Source organism: Macrobrachium rosenbergii, chromosome 36 (genome assembly GCF_040412425.1).
Source record: "Macrobrachium rosenbergii isolate ZJJX-2024 chromosome 36, ASM4041242v1, whole genome shotgun sequence".
NCBI classification, from domain to species: domain Eukaryota; kingdom Metazoa; phylum Arthropoda; class Malacostraca; order Decapoda; family Palaemonidae; genus Macrobrachium; species Macrobrachium rosenbergii.
Genome location: NC_089776.1, coordinates 17,961,090 through 17,984,868, shown reverse-complemented (window position 1 = coordinate 17,984,868; position 23,779 = coordinate 17,961,090). Strand labels below are relative to the sequence as shown.

Genomic DNA, 23,779 nt, shown 5'->3' with positions numbered 1-23,779 from the left:
TATTCATTAAAGAAATGCAGGCGCTGGTACTGTTTTTGGAATTAACCTGCTAGTTCAAAGGGTCAAAAGTGTTTGTCTGCTCGATACCGGAAACTATGTATTAAGATTTGCCCCCCCCTCCCCACCTTGGAAAATATGCTGCGGCCGCTCATGGTTATTTGTCAACAGTTTTGAAGAGGTGTCTCACGGTCAAACCAATTTACATCCAACCTCCGTGTGAGTCGTGCAGTTGGGAAACAAAGATGCCTGTGGACCAAGACACTGTTATCGATATTGGTTTAGCCGTGGCAAATGTAGTTCTTCGTTGGAGTGGTGGGTAGAGCTTTCGACTAGCACGCTGTTATCCCAGCGTTCGACTCTCCGAGCGGCCAATGATGAAGAGTTAGAGGAATTTATTTCTGGTGATAGAAATTCATTTCTCGTCATAATGTTGTTCGGATTCCACAATAAGCTGTAGGTCCCGTTGCTAGGTAACCAGTTGGGTCTTAGCCATGTAAAACAATTCTAATCCTTCGGGCCAGCCCTAGGAGAGCTGTTAATCAGCTCAGTATTCTGGTTAACGCAGGATACACTTAACTTAACTAAGGAAAAAGAAAAAATATATATCCTGGTGGAGAAAAGATTGGTAGTTAAAAAATTACCAAATTTCTCATGCGAACTTCCTTTTGATCTGAGACCACAGCCGCAGGACCGGCGTAACTGTATGAGAATGACCGAGGCAGTATATTTAGATCTGCTGAGGCTTTCATTTCTTTTATCAAGTACAAGGACACAAACATGAGAATGACTATTTATTTTCCTCATAATGTTGTCCCGTGAACAGTTCTAGTTCTTTTAGTATCTCCCGAAGAGCAAATATCCCCTTATTTCTAGATATCTGATTGTCATATTCTTTAGATTTAAATTTCCATAAAGCTGCATGTTCTTTGTATTTGCGGATATATTCTAATAAAACTTCCTTCTCATTCCGCTTTACTTTATTTTCCTCAATGTTCGTACTTGAGACGGGGAATATAGATGGTCTTTCTAAGTCAAGATCTGAATAGCTACTAGTTCCTCATTGCGTGGGTGGGTTCCGTTCTCACCTAGCATTCTGATGGCCTAGCGTTCGATTCTCCGACCGGCCAATGAAGAATTAGAGGAATTTATTTCTTGTGATAGAAATTCATTTCTCGCTATAATGTGCTTCGGATTCCACAATAAGCTGTAGGTCCCGTTGCTAGGTAACCAATTAGTATAGCCACGTAAAATAAATCTAATCCTCTGGGCCAGCCTCAGGAGAGCTGTTAATCAGCTCAGTGGTCTGGTCAAACTAAGGCATACTTAGCTTGAATAGCTACTGAGGTTTGATGGTTGCCGACCTTTCACGCGATGTTGTTTCAGATTTAGCTGGCCTTGTGCCAGCACGGGCCCTTGCTCCTTAGAGCAGCCCGTAACACGCGAGCAAATTGTGGATAACTGAAGCTGCCCGTAAATGGCAAAAACTCGGGCAGCTTTGCTCACCACCCACCAAAAGGTCACAATTCAAATGCATCGGTCAATCAGAAGCAAAATCAAATTTTTGCCTCCAGAATAAGCACAAAAAGTATTGATTGTATCTCAGCGATCGCCTGACAATAAAAGATTTTCATCACGGTTGAACAGAACAGTTAAACATAAGATGGAAATTTCGATACAAACATTCTTACTTTCTTTGTAATTGATAACAGAAAAAGTATCTTTCATGCACAGAGTAGCTTACTCTTGGTCTTTATTTACTGATCCTAATTTATCCATTTAATTTTTATTCCGAATTTTATATGAACAAAATATGAGACTGGCGAATAAATGCATAATAATATTTTGGCTGAAAAGCCAAGCACAGAGACAGCTAAGCCATTCAGTTGTTATATGTATTAATGGAGGATATTCTATGAATGAAATTCAAAACTCGATTTGAAAGTATGTGCCAATTTATGATCCAAATCTGTGGTGAAATTAAGTTTCATCAGGTCATTTTCCTTCTTCACAATTCACATGTGGTAGGATCATGCAATGAACTGGACTTTTCACCGTCAAGATGTGTCTATTTCAATCAAATGTGCCCTGACGTCGTCTTTTTTTAGAAAATGACATTAGGTTGCTCATACCACGCACTTTATTCTTTTTAAAAAATGAAATAAAAAAATATATTAATAACACCTTCCCTGACCATTCAACATCTGAATGTGAAATACGTAGCACCACTGAGCACTGTTGCCAGATTAATACTTAATCTTTATTAGGGATCAGTAAAAATTCTCCTTTTTAACTTTAAGCTGCAGCTTTCAGCTTCAGGTTTGCTTTTAAATTTATCAAATATCTTGTCAGTGATCTATCTTTAATTGTGGACCGTTCCTTAGCAATCACTGCAAGAAACATATTTTGGAACACTCAAGGCTACAGTACGTGTAGATATCTGAAAAAAACACCACGTACACGCATTTGCAATAGTTTTATATCCATGATGTTCTGTTTTATCCAACACAACATCCCAACAAAGCAACTCAAATGCGATCCTAAAATAATGTAAACTTACCGTAAGGTAAAATTCGGAAGGTTTTTGTTTGCATCGGGAAACTCCTTCGGGCGTCTGCTTCTTCGTTCAGCCTTTACCCTGAAGGTGGAGAAAGTCATTAGAATGAGCACGAAGTCCAGCAGCTCAGTGATTGGGAGCCTAGGAGAGAAAAGGACGGGGAATGAAGGGTGGGGGTCCCGAGAGGAGGAGGGACAAGACACTCAACAGCCTGCTCTTTCTTTAAGTATTCAAAAAATCACCACATCTAAATCAGAGAGAGAGAGAGAGAGAGACGTCATACCATCAACAGCTGTTTCCCGAGTTATCATTGTAATCACATCAAGTTTTCAATACCGTTGTATTAAAGAACGTCTTTAGGAGGTTATCACATGTTTAGACTCATTTTCTACGCTTACCTCTTTAAAACAACAGGCAAACCTCTCAGTACCACTCTTGCTTATTATAAGCTTTGTCAAGAAACGCGATACAAGCAAAAAAAAAAAAAAAAATCGTTCCCCCAATGCCATAATCACCACCACTCACCTGATAATTCCCGACAAGACAAGGACCGACAACGTAACGGTAGATAGACAACACCACCACCACTTGACCATCGCTGTCAGGTCTCCGTTCTGGTGGGAGAAGGGAGGGAAAAAAAGTCAGTAGAGTATATAATTCTCCGACAATCTTCGTACAACCTAAGAGTTGTTCCTATCAATCGGACATGATGGTTGAAATGTCTAAAACCTAAAAATAGAGCACTAAGAAACAGACCGACTTGTTTAAAGGTGAGTCTAAGCTATAGTTGTTAATCATGCCAAAAGTGAAACAATACAAACAAAATTTAGAAGTGAATGGCTTAAGGCTAATGAATTCAAGATTGGGTACGGGAAGTTCAAGGAGATTCATCTAAAGCCTATTGTTGTTTATGCAAAGCAAATTTAACTGCAAAATACTCTGACTAAAACGAAGAAGCATGTTAACTCCAGTGACAAACATCTTAAGGTTCATCGTTCAGAAATATGATGGAACCTCACGCCTTGGAAGGTAATGTTGCCTTGTATCTTGCATGCCATGCTGCCATTGTGAATTATGATCATTTGACAGTTATGCTGAAATCTGCGGTTGATGACAGTAAAGTTACTTCCAAACTTAAGATGCACAGGACAAAATGTTCTGAGATCATCAAAAATGTACTTGGTCCCCATTTTGAAAATTATTTAGTGAAGGGCATTGGTGATGGCAAATACAGCTTGCTCTTGGATGAGTCAAATGACATAAGTGTTCACAAAATGTTAGGCATTGTTTTCATATATTTCGTCATTAATGACAAAAAAGTTGTGTCGACCTTTTTAAATCTTGTTGAATTAGAAGCAAGTGATGCAGAATCAATTGTTGATGCTTTGAAAGGAGAATTGAAAAATAAAATGCTGGAATTACGTAATCTTGTAATGACAGGCACTGACAATGCTAGCATAATGATTAACGTAAACAATGGTGTCCATCGGAGACTGAAGAAAGAAGTGCCTTCATTGATCCTGTTTCGGTGTGTTTGTCATTCATTGCAACTAGACATATGCGTGGTTTTCAGTATCTTCCGTAAGACAGCTGTCAGTGTCCCCCAAAATACCAGCAAATCTAGACAAATTTCTTATGAGCAGTTCAGCATTTTATCACAATGGTTTTCAGTTGAAAAGGCTATCTTCATAGTAAAACAGGTGTCTCTCACAAAATGTTATTGATATGAAACAAATAATGTTTTTATAATTCTTGCATCCTATCCCCCTCAAAATACCAGCAAACTTTTTGAATCAATAACAACAAGATGGCTATATCTTCTCACCAAATCAGTTGCAAATAAACTAAGTGACTGCAGTTCACTTGCATTTTATCACAATGGGTTGAGTTGAAAACTCACTTCGTTTTGACATAGTTAAAATCCAGGCAGAGATGTTTCCATTAGAAATCCCGGGATTTATTTGATATGTATAAAGTTTGCTTAAAAAAAATGGATGTTTTTGACTTATTCTTGCAACCTATCCTAGAAGTTCAAAAACATAACAAACATCTTTTGAATCGCCAAGAACAACAAATAAGGAAGAAAGGGCGTTGTGAGATGATCTGAAACATACGTACCTCTCATGTCAAATCAGTCGAGACCAAATAAAGCCAAATAATAGTCCCAACTGCCAGATTTGATCCCATACAAAAATGGGTAAAAGCCGTTAAAATAAGATTGAAGAAGACTTAGATTCTCACCCTTACTTAGGGTACAGATTCGAAAGAAAAATTCAAGAATTGAAAAATGAGAAGAAAATAGACAAGGAAGATGAAAAGTGCTTAAGGGAAAGGTTGAAGAAATCCCTTTTATGTTTGTATCATCAGCTGAAGCAAAGGCTACCAGACAACCTGAAAACTTTATGAATATAAATCATCATTGTCTTTTGGAAACGTCCTCCATCCAAACAAGGAACCAATTCTTAGTTTATTGGAATTGATGGGCGTATCGGAAGACAAGATTTCTGCTATACAACACAGTAAAATTCATTAAATTCAGTGGAACAATACTAAGGATACTGAAGCTTTTGGTGTGAAGTGCTATCCTACAAAGATACGTCTGGAAATAACCCTTTTGGAGAACTTTCACAATTTGCCATTTCTATTTTAATTCCTCCTCATTCAGATGCTGAAGTAGAACGTGTGTTCATTGCCATGAATAATATAAAATCCAAGCTGAGGAACCGAATGGAGTATAAGATGTTAACGTCCCTCACATTACAATAAAATTCGGGCTGATTAGAAATAATAAATGTTGTTCTACCTACCAACTGCAAAAAGATTGGAACCTTGGTAGGCCTACACGTCGATTCAGAGCCTCAGGCTTCTACATCAAGTTTTTTCTGTAGTCCATTTTATGGCAAGTTTGTTCAGTTTTTTATGTGCACCATTTCCAGTTGATAAAAAATTTATGTTTAATCTATATCTAGTTCTAGAGGAAAATTCAGCTTTAAAGAGAAAAATGTCCAGCGGGATCTAGCTTTTTTTTCCCAAATTTTCTGGCGGATTGAATCGAGTTGGTAACCCTGCCTGATGTCTGATTCAGAGTCTTAGCAACTCGATAGTATGCTAATATTTTTCATGTGCCTTCTGTCAACTTAAGCGTTCTGTCAAACCAAACAACGACAACGATGCAAGTGTTGTGAAAAGAAAAAGCCAAAAAGAATTCAAATAAAGGAAAATACGAATTATTGAAAATTAATCCATATCAATATTTAGTGATTACTGAATTGTCATTTACTTAAGGACAAGGAGAGCGTTGCTGCTGCTACCAAATTAACGCTAAAGACTAAAGTTTATACAAGAGAAGGGGTGACTTCTTTCAAAACGGTTGTGTTAAATCCACTGAAGGTTAATAATATCTGGAGGTGTTATCTGTGAAGTATTCTAGTACTACACAGTTTGGTGTCCGTCTACCAGGGGATGAGGTTGTCCTCAGTTGATCCTTGTGGCCATCTTGAAAAGCCCAGTAACCGCGCAAATTGAACAGGGGCTCAGTGCGATTGCGGTTATTTTTTGTTCCTTATTTCACTAATGATACTGTAAAATGCGCAGCTTGTAATCGCCATATTGGGCACAGGAACTCTTCAAGAGAAAATGGAATAACATTTTCGGTAAACAAAGCAAAACGAAACTTATTCGCTCAATCCATAATCTTGTGCCAGCCAGGTAAATGTCTTATTTAGCAGTAGATACTTTCCCCGTCAACATATATTTTCTGCACATAAATGCAATGGTAACTTCAGTCTTGAAACTGCAACATCAACAATCCTGCATGCCACGTAATATAGAGCAAAAAGGATCTTGCTTAGTAAGTAGGCTCGTTTGTTATTGTCTGCATTTCATCTTTGAAGCATGTCACTGTGAGAGTATTGTAGGATGGCTTAACCAAACCGTAGAAAGCCACTTCTGTTACTCTGTTCGAAGTGAAAAGTAGTTTTATTTTTGATGTGTAACAAATCATGGTATTACCTTGGAATTTTACTTTTCCTGTAGTAATTTGGTTGCTTATTGAGAAATTACCGTTATTTTTTGGCCGTCGACTGTAATTAACCTCAGAACTGACAAGTTATTGTGTGCTGGCCTTCCAGGAATGCTATCGCGCATGCGCAGTGTTATAGGGGAACTTTTGGTAAAAAGTGGAGGATCCTTCACCCATGGGGCGGAGCCTCGCGGCTAAGTAACGTGGCCTAGGCTACTAGGTTAGGTTAGGGTACGTTAGGTTAGTGTAGTTCCTTTTATAACAGTTTTCCTTAGCCAATCCCTTCTTGAACATCTGGCTCCCTAATGACTGGCGCATGCGCGGAACCATTCCACAACAACATGACAGTCAGGTCTTTCTATCAGCGATTTCCCCTGCCCAAACCCTGTGTTCCTAAAGGGTCCTCAACCATGTTGGATAGAGTTATGTAGTTAATGATAATAGACCAACAATAAACAACCTCCCTCCTTCATCACGAACAGAAAGTTTAGGAAAAATCAATTTTCAAGGTAATAGTCCTTGCGGAGCTGTTCTATAGTTTTACCCATCTCTGGGATTAATGTAGGTTTTCATCAAACCAAAAGTCTTGTAGGTTGGTAGTAGCAAAAATTGTAGTTTGGTAGCTTAGCCAAGGCTTATGCCCTCAAACTACTCATCTGGTAAGATGTTATATTGTGAGAATTTACACATTTGTTTATTATCAGATTTAAGGTAGATCTAAGTAGTAGCTCCACGGCGGCAATTTCCTTCAAACGTGACTTTTTCTACAGGTTTTTGGTTGCTAAATGAATTTATCTTCAATTTTTGTTGCACGAATGTAATTAACCCTGAAGTCCACCCAAAAGGGATTTATTAGCGATCTTCACAAGACAGGCAACGGGTATATCTGTTTGGAACGGTTCATAAACTGCAAGTGCAATAACTGATAACAGTTTTGCGGGCCAGTACTAAACAGAGAAGGGGGACATTCCATCCCCTGTGCCAGTACTAAACATTATTAAATGCATTTACTCCCTCCTGGGAAGAATGGCTATCTCGTTTTCCCCTCCAGAGGGTGCCGTCTCAATGTAAACATGTCCACTCCATTTCTGTGTTCTCCCCACCCAAAACCAGAAAATTCCCACAGTCCCCTTTACTGTTAGAGTTAGGGGGCAAATAACAGTTGTCCGACAACAAACAAACCAATGCCAGTATCAGATGCCCTAAAAGTTAGAAAAAACCAATTTCAAGGTAAAAACAGGCATGGAGCTAGTACTTGGTATTACCAAATTTAAATTTACCGTTCTTGCCTCATTTCTTTAAAGATTTAACTGTTCTTTCAGCATTCGATATTTCTGTTAGCCTAACCTAGCTACTTTTTCAGCATTTGCAATTTTGATTAGCCTAGCCTAGCCTGTTAATTCAACATTTGTCATTTCAATTAACCGAGCTTAGCTATTCTTTCAGCATTGGACATTTCAATTAGCCTAGCCTAGCTACTCAATCAGCTTTTGCCCTATTCGATTAGCCTAGCCTATCGTATTCATTCAACATTTGCCCCATTTGATTAACCTAACCTATTTAATCAGTTTCATGTCTAGTTTTGGTTACGTTTGTTTTGCCCTCATAAGTATTAATTTTGTCATAAATATTGATTTTTGCATGGGTTGGAGTTTCTCTTGTGTCATATAACTTTTTTAATGCCTTTTGAGAGTAACTTTTTTCTCAAAAGTGACTGCATTGTCCGATCTTACTCCCCTTATCAAAAAGCAGGCAGGTTATAAGTCCCGCATAACTGTTGCCTTGGGGAATCTTGATGCCCTTTCAGAAGATGAATTGAAAATCAGTTTTTTGTTTCGAAGTCAATCAGTTTGCCATCGAATTCCTTGCAGATCAGTTTAGGCAACGTAACAGTCATCACAGACTTGCTTGAGCTAATATTTACTTGAGATTGTTTTTGTAAACTGTCGAGTTGTTGTTCTAGCTAAGCTAATCTATCTAGAACTAGATCATGGTAATCCACCTGTTTAGTTATTTCACTTGATTTACTAGGATCATCTTCACCAGCATCGTGACTTACGAATAGATCCAAAATTTGTTCATCTACTACCGTAATCTTCTGAAGATAGATTACGATGCTGGTGAAGATGATCCTAGTAAATTAAGTGAAATAACTAAACAGGTGGATTATTATGATCTAGTTCTAGATAGATTAGCAGAGCTAGACCAACAACTCAACAGTTTATAAATGCGATCTCAAGTAAATGTTAGCCCGAGTAAGTCTGTGATGGGTGTTAAGTTGCCTAAACTGACCTGCAAGGCAAATTAACAAATTAGAGTTTTAAAATCAGCTAACAAATTTAACAATTTTAAAAACTTCTTGACATAATTTAACAACTGAGTTAATTCTTGCGGAACATTATATTTCCAACAAACTTGTATATTTGCATAGTTTTCTCTCTGGCTATGCATTCAAAGTCATTTCTTGTTTGCCCATCTGTGATGATAATTAAACAGTAGCCCTCATTTTGCTGAAAGAGGAATTTTTAGACATTCTTTATATTATAGATGAAAGTTTCAAACTAACTGAACTGTCACCAAAATTTGATGTCTCATTCAAGGGTGTTCACACTTACATTAATGAGTGTGGAGTCATTGTGCATGAGATGAAACAGTATAAGGTAGACCTGTTAGATGTTGATTCTTCAGGTTGTAAATTACTAAGTCACATAATTTTTGCTAAATTACCCCCTTCAATTGAATTTACTCCTTGCTTCTTCCTGTCTTAGTTATTTATTCAATAGTTAAGTCATCCTTTTCATGTGCAATGTCATTGCACTCTTTTAGTTGGTGGGAGAATGTGAGAATTTACAAACTCATTTATTATCAAATTTAAATTTACGTTTCTTGCCTCATTTCCTTAAAGATTCTATTATCATTTATCTTCATTAACATTTTATGTTTGCTAACATCATAAATTAATTCCTTATGTTTTGCACATATTAATCCTTTTTTGTTTGTGGTTCTTCCAATATTCTGTATTGTCATTGTGTCCTTGTTGTGATGTGTATTTCAAGAGGAGCCATAGTAAAGAAAAAGTTCTGAGTAAAAAAAACAACAGAATCCTTGCTTCACTTACAAGCTGCAATAGCACTACTGTACTCAACTTTTACTTTAACACTCAACTTGCATTTTCCCCTGATACCTAAGAAGGACTCTATGGAAATCTCATCACAACTCTCTTCAAGTACAAGAATATCTTGTCCAGTAACCACCTACCAGCTGGATAAATTACTGAATTCAAGATCACAAATTCTCAGAACAACATGCTGGAAACTTCTGAAATAACAACACAGCAAAGGTTGGTGGTTTGCAGAAATGTTTGGAAGAACCCACTTATCCTTTCCTATTCTCAGAGTACTGTATAGCCTAAGTACATGTTCCTTATAAGTTAACCCCAATTCAGAATAGATAGTAAATAACTACTGAATTGTCATTTACTTATTTCATTATAAAATGACCAAAAAAGGACAAAGATATGTGGTGCTGCAGCTACCTAATCAGCACTAAAGACTAAAGTTTACCTTTACAACAGAAGAGGCGACTTATTTATTTCAAAACGGTTGTGTTAAATGCATAGAAGGTTAATAATATCTGGAGGTGTTATCTGTATACTAGAACTATGCAGTTTGGTGGTCATCCACCAGGGGGGCTCTGCAAAGCCTTGTGGCCATCTTGAAAACCCAGTAACCTCACGAATTGAACGGGCTGATTGCGATTATTTTTTGTTCCTTATTTCATTAATGATATTGTACATTGCACAGCTCGTAATTGCCAAAATGGACGCAGGAACTCTTCTAGAGAAAATGGAATAATATTTGACAAGTAAACAAAGCATAATGAAATTTAATTGGCCAATCCATAATCTAATGTCAGTCAGATAAATGTCTCAATAGCCGTAGATACGCTTTCTCTGTCAACATGTATTTTCATCACGTAAATGCAATGGTGACTTCAGTCTTGAAATTGCAACATCAATAATCCTGTATGCCACATAATATAGAGCAAAAACGATCTTGCTTAGTAATAAGTAGGCTTATGTGTTATTGGTTGTGTCAGCATCTCATCTTTGAAGCATGTTATTGTGAGAGTATTACAGGATGGCTTAACCAAACCATAGAAAACCACTTCTATTACTCAATTCGAAGTGAAAAACAGTTGTATTTTTGATGTGTAACAAATCTTAGATTAATGTAGGTTTCATCGAGCCAAATGTCTCTTAGGTTAGTATAGCAAGATGCAGTTTGGTAGCTTAGGCTAGGCGTGTGTCCTCAAACTAGTCATCTGGTAAGATGTTATATTACTTAAACTTTATTTTAATTACTATTTGATTTCGAAAGAATGAAAATAATTTGTGGTAAAAGTTATCAAATCATCTTGCTAAGGAAAAAATAGCCTATAAGAATGGTATCAACATGGAAAAGAATCTTTGTCATGTAAGCGCTAGGCCTATGCATACTGATTTTGCAGCTATTTTTATTATTTTGACTTTTTTGAATTACAATATTCCTCCAAGTTAGTGAAAATTACTTTATGGTAGTCCTCCTTTAACAATTATCCCTAAGTATCGTTCCATTGCCTCAGAATAGAAAGAAATTAATTTGCTGGCCTTTTCCTCATTGATTTGTTTACAAGACGTTTTCTAATTAAAATACAGTTCTTTACTTCAGCTACAGCAGACCTTAGAACAATAATATTTTGAAATATATTACACAGTAATTATTAACTTATAAAAGATTACATAGTTGTATAGTAGTTAAACTTGAGAAAAAAATGTTGACTTAGTGTTTTTACTCGACACTATCGTACTGTTATGCTGGACCGGCACTTTCAGTAGGGTCGCCCAAGGTCACACGCTTGGCAGGGGGATCTCCACTCCATATTATTGACGCTTTAGGGTTAAATCCCTTGAACCTACTTTAGGAAGGCATCACTTAATTTTATTTGCACTGTTTACTGTGTATCCTTTCAGTCATTGAAACCTTAGTTCTACTGCAGGTACATTTCTAAAAATGAAGGACACTGAGCAGATTCTAGAGATCCCTAGGTAATACTATACCATAGATGGTCGAAAGCCCGGAATGCCTGACGACTTTACAACGGTCCGTACACAGAGCATAAACTTAAGTTAGTATGGTTGCATGATTAAAGAGTTTCATTTCTATCCAAAACTATCCAAACTAACCTTGCTAAAGACTTCGCAACCAGATTGACAAGACTTGCGCAGCCTTCCATGTAAAGGGGTAGCCGCGTAAAACTTGGTAAACGGTTGTAGTTTACTGTACAGAGCCAGTTCCAAGACGTCCCCCTATCTTCACTAGGCTTGTTCAGGCTTTGAAGCATTTCTGTCTAGTAGTCGACAGAGGTATCTGAACCATATTTAGTATTCTGCCGGAGAATGTGGTGTTGTCGATAAGAACACTTGGGTGAGCAAATCATTAAATTAGTTCACGATTTTTTAAGGTTACTGGAAAGTAATAGACCTAGACTGCGTCATTCTGTTTACTTGATTTACATTTATGAAATTTGGCCGCTTGGTAATTTTCTCCAAAGCAATAGTTTCATTACATCCAAAATAGCATGTGTAGGATCGCGACTGGAAAAGGTGAATTTTGATTTCCTGGTTTTGTACCGCCTCTTCTTGCTTGTGCACAAACTCGGAAAACTTATACTATCATAGACAGTTGGAAGTGAGACTGGATTAGAGCATACCATGTATGAAGCCTTTGGGCTTCATTTGCCCCTCCTAACATTGCGATAATTAAACATAAAGGTTACTTACCCAGTCAGGTTGCTGTAATGGACTAATGGCCATACCAGTTGCCTGTCCTGAAGGGTGTCATGGATTAACTTCTCATGCGTGAGTGGATGTCACGGATTAAAAAGTCATCTCTATAACCTGGTCTATCCACAAAGATATCTTAGCGTAAAAACGTCACAGGGAACCTCGGCCTGTCCCATCCGCTAAGTTACGTAACCCAACCCTACTATTGAGCAAAGCCCAGACTAGAAAAATAGGTGCCTGTTGTAGGCACTGCAGCCTAAACTTGCGAAAGGATTCCCCGGGACATTCAAGTATGGTTGTATTTCATTGTTGCAATCAAATTAACTTCATTATTAAGGAGTATTTATACCTAGGCAGTGGGTTTCACAGGGATAAAATAAATCAGTGATGCTACTTCGATTATTGTTCGGCAACTCGTAACTCGGAAATGAAATGTATCTCCCGCAGGGGCTTCCCGGGGCCCGAAAGGAATACTTTAGAAAATAAACTAGAAAGACATTAATTTAGTAAGGTAAACAGGTCAAAGGGTCCGAAAGAATATAACATGTAAGTAAATGGTGAATTTTAAAACAGTACCATACTAACGTTCACAGAAGTTTCCATGCTGCGTTGAAAGCGAACCCAAAGTTTTATTATTATTATTATTATTATTATTATTATTATTATTATTATTATTATTATTATTACTGTTGTTGTTGTCCTCTTATATCAAATGTGCCTTTTTAAATAGATCATTTGAACAAGTAAGAATGTTGTAGTTTTTCTCAAGATTGCAGAATATTACACTGTTCTTTGAATTTCATCTCATAATGTTGCAATGCACTCTGTTATATGCAGTGAAACAGTACTTAAACTGTAGAATAATAATGAATCCCTTTCATGCTGGTGACTAACCGTGTATGTTTTCTCGTAATGCCATCGATTGTCAGCTGCAAAGTTACATTCACGAATTCACATAGCAGCAATTTTAACATCATCGCAGGTAATTCGCCACCATTGACTGACTTTCTACTTCGTGCACATTGAGACCACATTTCATATTTTTGAAGAAGACTTCGTTTGACACAACTTTTGCACGTTGTAACCCATCCGCAAAGTTTAGCTCAGTATCACGCCTACCCTTATTGATAATTTTTGTCTCCCATCACTTTTGGAATTTCATTACAGAAACATTAGAAAAAGTATCGATTTTTGGAGTTCGGTTTTTAATCGTAGCGGAAGATTTGAGGTCATCCTAACACATCTTAGGACTGACCATACCCGCTTCACCCATAGCTATATTTTAGAGGGAGCCAGTGCCCCAGTTTGCGCTCACTGTGGTAGTCAGCTATCCGTTGAGCATATGCTGGTGCACTGTTCTAAATCTAATCGCCTTAGGACAAAATAACTGGGAAGACTATTTTAGAAATTTTAAATGATGACTTTGAGGTAGATGACCTTATGGGTTATCTGAAAGAATCTGGTTATTTTAATGAGATATGATCTTAGTATATTTAATAAAGATTTTAGTCATGTTTACTTTATATACTAAGTGTATGTATTTTAAATATAAAAGTTTAATATTTATTTTTAGTTGGTTGTATCTAATATTTTTCATTTTTTACGTTCATATTTTAAAAATGAATTTTACTAGTATGTCATCATTCGTCTATTCATTATCAATCATATTAATTTATAGTCTTCACCTTCATTACGGCGCAGAATAATTCTGATGGGTTCCGGCGCTTGGTCTTCAAGACCTAAATTTCATATTCAATCAGTCATTAACAAATACCTGTGTGATTTAATAATTTTCAATATATACAGGTACAGTATATATACATATATTTCTATATAATATATGTATAAATAGATATATGTATATATACACATACATATATCTATAATATATATGTATATATATAGACGGCCTAGCACGGTGGATGTGTGTGTTTGTATCTACTGGTAACTTTTCAGCAAACATATATATATTTATACTAGACACAATAACCACTTAATTTCTAGATGATTTCACACTTTGGATGTACTTGTCAGTACACAGCCGACGATATAAGTAAAACCAGAATCTTGGGTCCCTTTTCGGTATGCTCTGACAAGGTTCTATTCCAGTTAGGCTACGGTAAAAGTACTTGTTTTTATAAAAAGGTGATTTGCAGCAGGTCACCTTCATTTTCAGTATTACATATTTCCTTCTTCGTGCCTTTTCAAATATCATAATTTGAATCTCGTAACTCGCGTACCGTTAGATTTTGATCTTCAGCGCATTGATTCTCTAAAACCCCCACAAGTTTGAATTCAGCCGCGTACTCTGTCGAACATCGTGAGACCTTCCCGGCCTTTATTTTAACTTATACACCACCCTTTCATTTAACCTGATGCTGGTTTTAAACAGCTTGAATTAAGAAGTTTATTTAATCAGATTCTCATTTTAAAATTTCAGCGCTTCACTTCAAGATCTCTCAGTCGGTCATGTTAGACGTCAGCCCGAGTCGCTAAACGTCAATAAACAATTGGCTGGTATCATATTCGCTAGAGAATATGACAGCGGTAGTGAAGTTTGCCGCTCCCTCGACCAGATATCTGATATTATCTAGGTAGTGCAGTTTGTTTGTTGGCATGAGTGCACAAGAATTTAGTATACAAGATTAAAATGTCATAGACATAAACACAATATTTTATATGTGTGTGTGTGTGTAATATATATATGCGTGTGTGATCACTAATTGTACACCCGATTTATTTTCACTTCAAAATACTACGTCAAAAATGACCCAATATCAAATTTACTATACTTAAGGAAAACTTGCACCCAAAGGGCATCGCACATGGCAGGTGCATTTATAATTTATAATTATTTTGGGTGAAAGTTATTCCTTAGGTAAGATGAAAGGAAGTTCTGGGTTATTTATCGCTATATATATATATATATATATATATATATATATATATATATATATATATATATATATATATATATATATATATATATATATATATATATATATATATATATATATATATATATATATATATATATATATATTAAAAGAGCTGTTTACAAGACTTTAAAAAGACGTCAAAAGTAAGCGAAAAAACTTATAAAAACAGAATACAAAAGGATAATATTGTTAAGAACAGACAAGACACTTAAATACAGACGCATTTAAAAAACACTGAAGGCTAACCTTCCATTCTAGAGGTTAATAACATTACTAAGAATAAAACAAAATTCAGAGAAAGGCGGAGAGTTAAGACAAATACCAGGGTACTGTGGTTGTTTGATAGTTCAACGAGGGAACTCGTTGTTTAATAGTTAGTGTTTCAAGAATAAGTAGTTCTTGTGGATTGTATAACCATTTAATCTTATAATCTTCATAGCTGATTTCCGTTTTGCATTTAATGGTATGGCTGCGTATGTTAGATGATTCTGGATTAGCCAGTCGGCACCCGGTTCTGTAACTTACCCCCCTGTGGGAATCGGCCCTCGAGAAGTCGCCTGGTGGATCCAATCTATTTTCCTGAATTACTCTTAGGACAATTATACTCAGACTACAATCAAAGGCGGGAGCGGATCCTTAAATCTGATAAGAGACCCGATACTTTTGGGGTTCTTTGGTATTAGTTTAAGACCGATGGCCCCAATATATTTTTGGACGATTTTAATGAAATCCCTCCGAAAATTGTCTTCATATAAGAAAGGAAAAGTTGCATATATTGGGAGTTCAGGCACATGCAAACACCTTGGCCTGTTAGAGAATTTTTTATTTAGGAGTTTTTTGAGAATCCTGTGATAAACGAATAGGGAAACAACTGCTGCTGAAGCATTGCTGTAAAAAGACGATTTCTTGACGAAAGAGGGCCCAGTCCGATGTAAGAGATAAAGCACGATGTATTAAGGTGTAGTTTAATTTAAAATTGATAAAACAGTTTAATTTAAAATTGATCAAATTTGAAGCTATGAAATATTTATACATATAAATATATTGTGACGCAATATTTGAAATATATATATACATAATGTGTCTGTGTGGTAGAGAAATATATGATATGTATTATATTTCGTGCGAAAGAAACATAATGTGTCTGTTTGCAAGTCTTGGACGTTTTACTGCGAAAGAAACTCCGTCTCTTTCACTATATTCAGAAACTTCGGAAAAAAGGTGTCGTAAAATAATTTAATGAACATTTTATCACATCGAAAAGTCACAAAAAGAGATGAATATCAAGCCCCACAAATCGTTTGCCCCCTTTCCGAACTTGACGCATCGAGTTTGGAATCCGAATCCCAGAGGAATCGGACTCCATCAGTGGAACTCTCAGCTGTAGGCATGAATCTGATTAATGTAACTTTCGTGCTTTCACTCAGTTGGCTTTCAGCGTCATTTTGACCCATTACCGCTCGCTCTTCATCCCTGAGGTCTGTTGCAAGGAGTTCGGGTCGTTTCGACATTAGTCATTTAGGCTGTAAGCACGTTGACGTGCAAAATGGGCTCCGTGTTTAGTACCAGCCCCTCGGGGATGTACGCAAAACATCAAATAATGACGGTAAATACCATAAACTTAACGTCTTACGTTCTTTTGGATGATACGGCCGAAACTAAAGTCTATAGAGATACTTCTATAGACCTTGGCCGAAACGAGCAGGACCGATTGCAAGCATCAGTAATGCATTTGTTTTTTTTTAAGAAAGTGCTACCAATACTAAGCTTAATCACTTCTTTGTCTGGTCTTGGGGGCATTTGGGGCTGGAATGACAGTTTTGCGTCACCGTCTGAATGAGGTTACTTACCAATACCATTTGATCTCAGCCACTTTATCCATACTCTTCAATCTTTGTTGACTTCCCTATCTTCAGGATAGATCTCTCGCAAGTGGGTTTAAAACAATGAGCGTTGCGTTTTCACAGACAAAACAGAAGTGCTTTTAAAAAATTCTGTTGTAAATGATGCTAAGAAATTACAAATATATTGCATTTTTTCCTCGTTTGAATTTCGATCAAACACTGCACTTATGCCAGCAATGGCTTCGTTTGGGTGATTGAGTCCTGAGATTCACACCAGACCTGTTAACCAATGAACCCCTAACCTTGCAAGCGACCTGATTTGTGAAAGTACCCGTACTGATATAAGGACGGCCTAATTAACCACCTGGCAACTGAAACGTTTATATTTATATATATATATATATATATATATATATATATATATATATATATATATATATATATATGTGTGTGTGTGTGTGTGTGTGTGTGTACATTTGTGTTCCTGTGTGTGCATAATTGTTATACTAGAATTCATTGAGAAAGTCTTACAAAGTTAAAAAATGAATAATTAAAGATGACCAGCTTCGTACCCAATCACTTTTCATTTCACGCCCAGTTTTTCGCTGCTTAGATCAGACTTTATGTCCTACTAATAGTAATTTTTACCTCCAGTCATAAGAGATGATAATTGATATACTACCATAGCTGAATAATTAGCAGATAAGTTGTAATTTATCGTTTCTTTTATCTCTTGTCGACCATTTGTTTATGACAGTAGGGAAAAATAGACAGAAGCAGACCAGCTTAATCTCGGCCTCTTAGACTATGACAGTTCTTGCTCACGAACAGGATTCGTATATTAGGACAGGGAAAACGGAGGACACTGATAACTTCTGGAGTAGGCTATGCAAGTTGCTGACAAAACCAATAAAATTAAATTTCCCATGACTGCCACCTTTTAAGATAAACTGATAGTGCTTTCTCTGTTCTGTTGTAATCAGCATGCTTCAAGATCCCACAGATGCTATGTGAGGTTCGTGAATCAGAGAACAATCGTGATGATCAGGCCTCCGTAAATGTTTTTTTCAAAATGTGGAATCCTCTTCCTTCCTCTATTTTACCCCCAAGCGTTTGACCCCCCTATCTTTTAAGTGGCGTTTACCATCTTTCAAACACAGCAAGCCATCAGCACAGACATTCCTTGCAGATACTGGTCTTCAGTTACATGAGTAGAAAATTATTATTATTATAAACAAACAAGTCAGATTTACAGCGGTGGCACTGGTGCGTGGCACCATAAAGTAGTATTGTAACTTTGTTGTAAACTTACCTAATTGAATTGACAGGAACTTGTACTGCTGAGCCTCACCTAATTCTGAAGATCTTCCTCCTTTTAATCAAAATATGCTCAAAATTCTTTGAAACGAATAATCCGTATTGTCATATCACTGTTATTCGTCATTTCTTATCCCATTTTCTTTCCTTCAGGCCTGGGCTGAACAAGGGCCAGAAGACTTGCTGGTTGGCAGCAATCGGAGATCTGAAGTTCCTCTTCATGAAGGCATAATTTTGTAAGTAAATAATTATATATATAAATATATTTACTAACAGGACCTCATTGAAACTGGAAGGTATCTAGTGGAGTTGTTTATTCAGAAAATTACAAGCTTTCTAGGACTAACAATCCTCGTTGTCAAGTATCCGTAGAATGACCGGACACTGTTAGTCCTGGAAAGCTTGTAATTTTCTGAATAAACAACTCTGCTAGATACCATCCAGTTTCAGTGAGGTCCTCTTAGTAATTGTATTAATGCTCAGAACAATTGTGTAAAGTTAATATAAAATATATATATATATATTCTTACTATATATAAAAATATATTTATATATGTGTGTTAATAGATAAATAGATAGACAGACAGATAAATAGACAAAGACTGATATACGTGTGAATATATATATGTGTATATATATATATATATAGATATATATATATAAAGATAGATAAACAGACAAAAATTGATATATATATATGATATATATATATTTATGTCAACATGCGTAATCAGTCATTATAATGTTGAAATTTCAGTCATCACGCGAGCACTTAGGGGACATTTGGTAGTACTAAAAGGCCTAAAAAGTGAGAAACTGATGGAAGAAGGGGGTGTTATATTTCTGTGTTTAGTATAGCTCCTGGGATGAAACCCTAAGTTCATTCCGTGATTGGCTTTAGTCACTATGTAATGACTGATTTTCGTGTTGACTGTAACATATATATATATATTATACCTATTTTTATAGTTATATGTACATGCATATATATATATATATATATATATATATATATATATATATATATATATATATATATATTTATATGTATGTATATAAGTATGTATGTTGAAAAGAGAGAGGGGGAGAAAGGCCTATAAAAATGAAACTGATGGAAGAAGGGAAGAGTGTTATATGTCAGTAGTAACACACTTTACGAACAATAGAAGGATGGAGATACTACCAGAAATAAAACTCTTCTGTTCTTCCTTTAGCTTTATTTGTCGTGATTTTCTTCTTCATTATACCTATTTTTATAGTTCTTCACACATATATATATACTGTACAATATGCATCCGGGTCTAAAAGCAGATCAAATTTTATTCCAAAGTGATTCTCAAACATCTTGGATATCTTCTACAATAAAAAAGTTTGTATAAATACCAAATTATAAAGGGAAAAAGTTTAAAAATTTTTCATAAATAAAGTAAACTAAAACTCAAAGGACAGAACATAAAGATCTTAGATTGATCTGTGTTTATCACAGATGAATTCAGAAACAAAAGAGTTAAAACAAACAATATACTTAAAAACATTGGGGACTGACCTCCTGTTTAGAGGCTAAGAACAAACTAAGAATATAATATACAAAGATTTTTCAGGCAGGCAGACACAGTGTTAAGATAAATATAAGGATACAGCGGTTGTTTGACAATTCAATGAGGGAACACGTTATTTAATATTTAATGTTTCCAGAATGAGTTGGACACTGCCTTTATTTGTAATGGCATACTTTTAGGCAAATTGAGGTGATGGCCATGGGTTCTCTTCTCGGACCTTCATTCACTAACATCTTTATGTGCTCCCTGGAGGAGCACATTGTCGATGAGTGTCCCTTGGCCTATCGTCCTCTATTTTATGCTAGGTTTGTAGAAGACACTTCCATTTTATTTAGACAGGATCACGATGGATGCTGAGCACTCACTTCTTAAAATTTTCTAACTCGTCATAATATCACCTTCACCATTGAAAAAGAACATAACTCGAAAAGCATTTAGACATACTTGTAACTAAAGATAACAATAGGTTCAATACCTCTATATTAAGGGAGAAAACTTTTACCGGCCTGGGGTCCAATTTCTTTAGCTTTTGCTTTTTCAATTTTAAATTAAACTTTTTTCTCACCCTTTTACATTGTGCTATATCCCTTACATCACACTGGACCCTCTTTCACCAAGAAATCGTCTTTCTAAAACAATGCTTCTCCAATAACTGTTTCCCTGCTCACATCTTCTTTAGGATTCTTTAAAAATTGCTTAATAAAAAAATGTCCAACAGACCTAAGAGTTCTGACGAACCAAAACTCCCATTATACGCAAGCCTTTCCTTTTGTATATGATGACTTTCAGAAGGATTTCATTAAGACGGTTCAAAAATATATAGGGGCCATTGATCTCAAATTAATACCTAAGAATCCAAAAAACAGCGGTTCTCTTTTCAGATTCAAGGATCAGCTACCCCCTTTGATGTCGTCTTGTGTTGTCTATGAATACAATTGTCTGAAATGTAATTTTGGAAAATATATATCGGATCCACCAGACAGCTTCTCAGGGTGAGGGCCGATTCCCACAGGGGGCGTTAGTTATAGAACAGGATGCCGCTTAGCTAATCCAGAATCTTCTAACGTAACGTAATCATATCATCAAATGCAAAATAGAAATCAGATATGAAGATTTTAAAATTACTGGGCACACAAGCATTTCGCAAGAACTACTCATTCTGGAAACATTAAATATTAAACGTGTTCCCTTGTTGAATTGTCAAACGACTACTGTACCCTTATATTTATCTCAATTATCTGTCTGCCACCTGAAAAATCTTTGTATATTATATTCTTAGTTTGTTCTTAGCCTCTCAACAGCAGGTCAGTCCCCAGTGTTTGCTTTAACTCTTTTGTTTTGTCTGTACAAATCATTTATTTAAATCAAGTATGTTGTTTTGTTTCAACTCTTTTGTTTCTCAAATACTTTATCTCTAAACACCACATGTTTAAACATGTTGTCCTTCCTCACCAATCTAAAATCTTTTATGTTCTGTCGTTGTTAGTTTTAGTTCACTTTGTATTTATTAAAAAATTCAAGTTTTTCCCTTTTTCTTTATAATTTAATATTTATACATTGTACTTTATTATTGTAGATATCCATGAAGATGTGATTGAGAATCACGAAACGTTGGAATAAATGGTTTACTATGTTATCTGCTTTTATGTTCCTGCCCGTGACCGGGATGAATATAATATGCTCTGTGTTCGTCTTTGACCCTTATTATAGGTATATATATATATATATATATATATATATATATATATATATATATATATATATATATATATATATATATATATATATATAATATATTATGTATATATAAGACAAAATCCACGAAGGAAAAAGAAACAATGGAGTGCTGCAAGGCCTTTCGACTTATAGTCCTTTGCTTAGCAGACTGAAGAAATATAAAAATAAGTTTACAAAGAAAGCTCATATAAATGACAGATGGGATTACAAAGGAAAAAATATGTATCTGGAATCCAACACAATTGAAGAATTAGTAGAACTGCCAAAACATTATCAGTACTGTTGGCTCAATATCACATAAACTTTCAAGGTAGATTACCAAGCTCGTGTCCCCATTACTTGTAACTATCTACAATTTTCACATATAAAATTCTCTAGATTTAGTTGATAAATTAAGCAAAATCACTTTTTGCCCCACTGATAGATTCGTTAGTTTTGATATTTGTTCTCTTTTTACTAAGGTTCCTACAGATTCTATTTTAGAGTATCATAGTAATGAATTAATCCATCATGAATTATATACCTCTACCTGTAAGTCATATTATTGCACTTACTAGATTGTGCATTTGTGATTGTAAGTTTATATTCAATGATGAATTTTATCAAATATTTGGTATGGCAATGGGCGACCCTTTATCCCCACTCCTCTCAAACTTGTATATGGAATTCTTTGAAAAACGATATTTACCTGATATCATTTATATTCCTTTAAAGTGGTATAGATATGTTGACGGTATTTTAGTTGTTTTGTTTGCTGGTGTTGATGTAAATGATTTACTCTCTAATTCGAATAACCAGGTACCATCCATTAAGTTTGCTTTAGAATTATAAAAAGACAATTGTCTCCCTTTCTTAGATGTTTTAATACATAGGGAACCATCTCAATGCAAATTCAGTATTTATAGGGCACCAACCAACAACTTAACTTATGTCCATTTTTATTCAGGCCAAAAACCTTAATGATAAAATATCAATTTTTTCTTCTAATGTTTTTACGAGCTATGCACATTGTCAGTCCCCAGTATATGGATCAAGAAATCGAATATATAAGAAAAATAGGGACAGAGTTATGTTATCCTTCACATATATTAGATATTTTTTATAATAAAGCCCATAAAAAGAAAGAAACCCCTACGAACACTTTTAGCTTGCATTATTTTAGTGGTTTTGAAAACATAAAAATCACTGTTAAAATCTTTTAATATCAACCTGGTTTTTCCTATAATAACACACTAAAAGGAATGGTAATAAAAAAATAGCCCTAAAGAAAGTAATAACGTAATATATAAAATTCCATGTTTGGACTACCCCTCTTTTTATATTGTCCAACCTAGCAAGGATTTAGATGTACGTATTAAACAACATAAGTGTTCTGTAAAAACAGAGCAAACATCCAATGCAATTTTCATTCATTTAAGTGAAAACTCTCACAGGATCAATTTAACTGAAAGTTCAGTGATTGCCAGGTTGAAAGATTTCTCTTCACAAACTCTTTTAGAATCCGCTATTATACAGCTTACTTCCAGCTGTAATTTTAACCTTAGCCCTGGCATATATTATTTGGACCCCAGTATTAGAAAAATGTTCAAGAACAACCTAAAAGATCAAATCACTGCTTTAATTACAAATTAGTTACCTTATATGTATTTCCTATGTATTCATATGTTTAATATAATTTTTTTTTAAATGTTCATCTTCCAAAAATTTTTATTGTTTAAAAAAGAAAAGAGGATTATTGAGGTGTACTTTTATAGCATTTTTTGGTGGTCGGTCACCTATTTTTATAATCTTTTAATTGTCCTGTCCTTGCTTCTGAACGGTTGAGCCTAAGCCTTTGTAAAAGCCTCTTAAATATTTAACCCTTTTTTAGCAGTTCTCCTAATTCTTCAGTTGTGTTGGATTCCAGGTACATATTTTTTTCCTTTGTAATCCCCATCTGTCATTTATATGAGCTTTCTTTGTAAAATTATTTTTATATTTCTTC

At 35.4% G+C, this 23,779-nt stretch overlaps 2 protein-coding genes across 5 annotated transcripts in view; one reads left to right on the top strand and one right to left on the bottom strand.

The window, feature by feature from the left end:
- The window catches only part of LOC136824984 (gamma-aminobutyric acid receptor alpha-like), a 78,805-nt gene extending 66,900 nt beyond the window's left edge, over positions 1–11,905 (bottom strand). The window contains exons 1-3 of one of the 3 annotated variants that reach the window (XM_067080973.1): positions 11,800–11,905; positions 3,080–3,168; positions 2,558–2,635 (exon numbers count right to left, since the gene is read on the bottom strand). In XM_067080973.1, coding sequence (XP_066937074.1) covers positions 2,558–2,635; positions 3,080–3,150 — 149 coding nt within the window. In that variant the 5' untranslated portion in view covers positions 3,151–3,168; positions 11,800–11,905. Of the gene's footprint in view, positions 1–2,557; positions 2,636–3,079; positions 3,169–11,341; positions 11,471–11,799 lie in introns of those variants that run through there. The other 2 variants (XM_067080972.1, XM_067080974.1) reach the window with 2 other exon arrangements.
- Pat1 (Protein interacting with APP tail-1) overlaps positions 5,629–23,779 on the top strand; it is a 362,655-nt gene continuing 344,504 nt past the window's right edge. The window contains exons 1-3 of one of the 2 annotated variants that reach the window (XM_067080971.1): positions 6,444–6,526; positions 9,765–9,915; positions 18,653–18,735. The gene's annotated coding sequence lies outside the window, so the exon portion shown is untranslated. Of the gene's footprint in view, positions 6,263–6,443; positions 6,527–9,764; positions 9,916–18,652; positions 18,736–23,779 lie in introns of those variants that run through there. The other variant, XM_067080970.1, reaches the window with a different exon arrangement.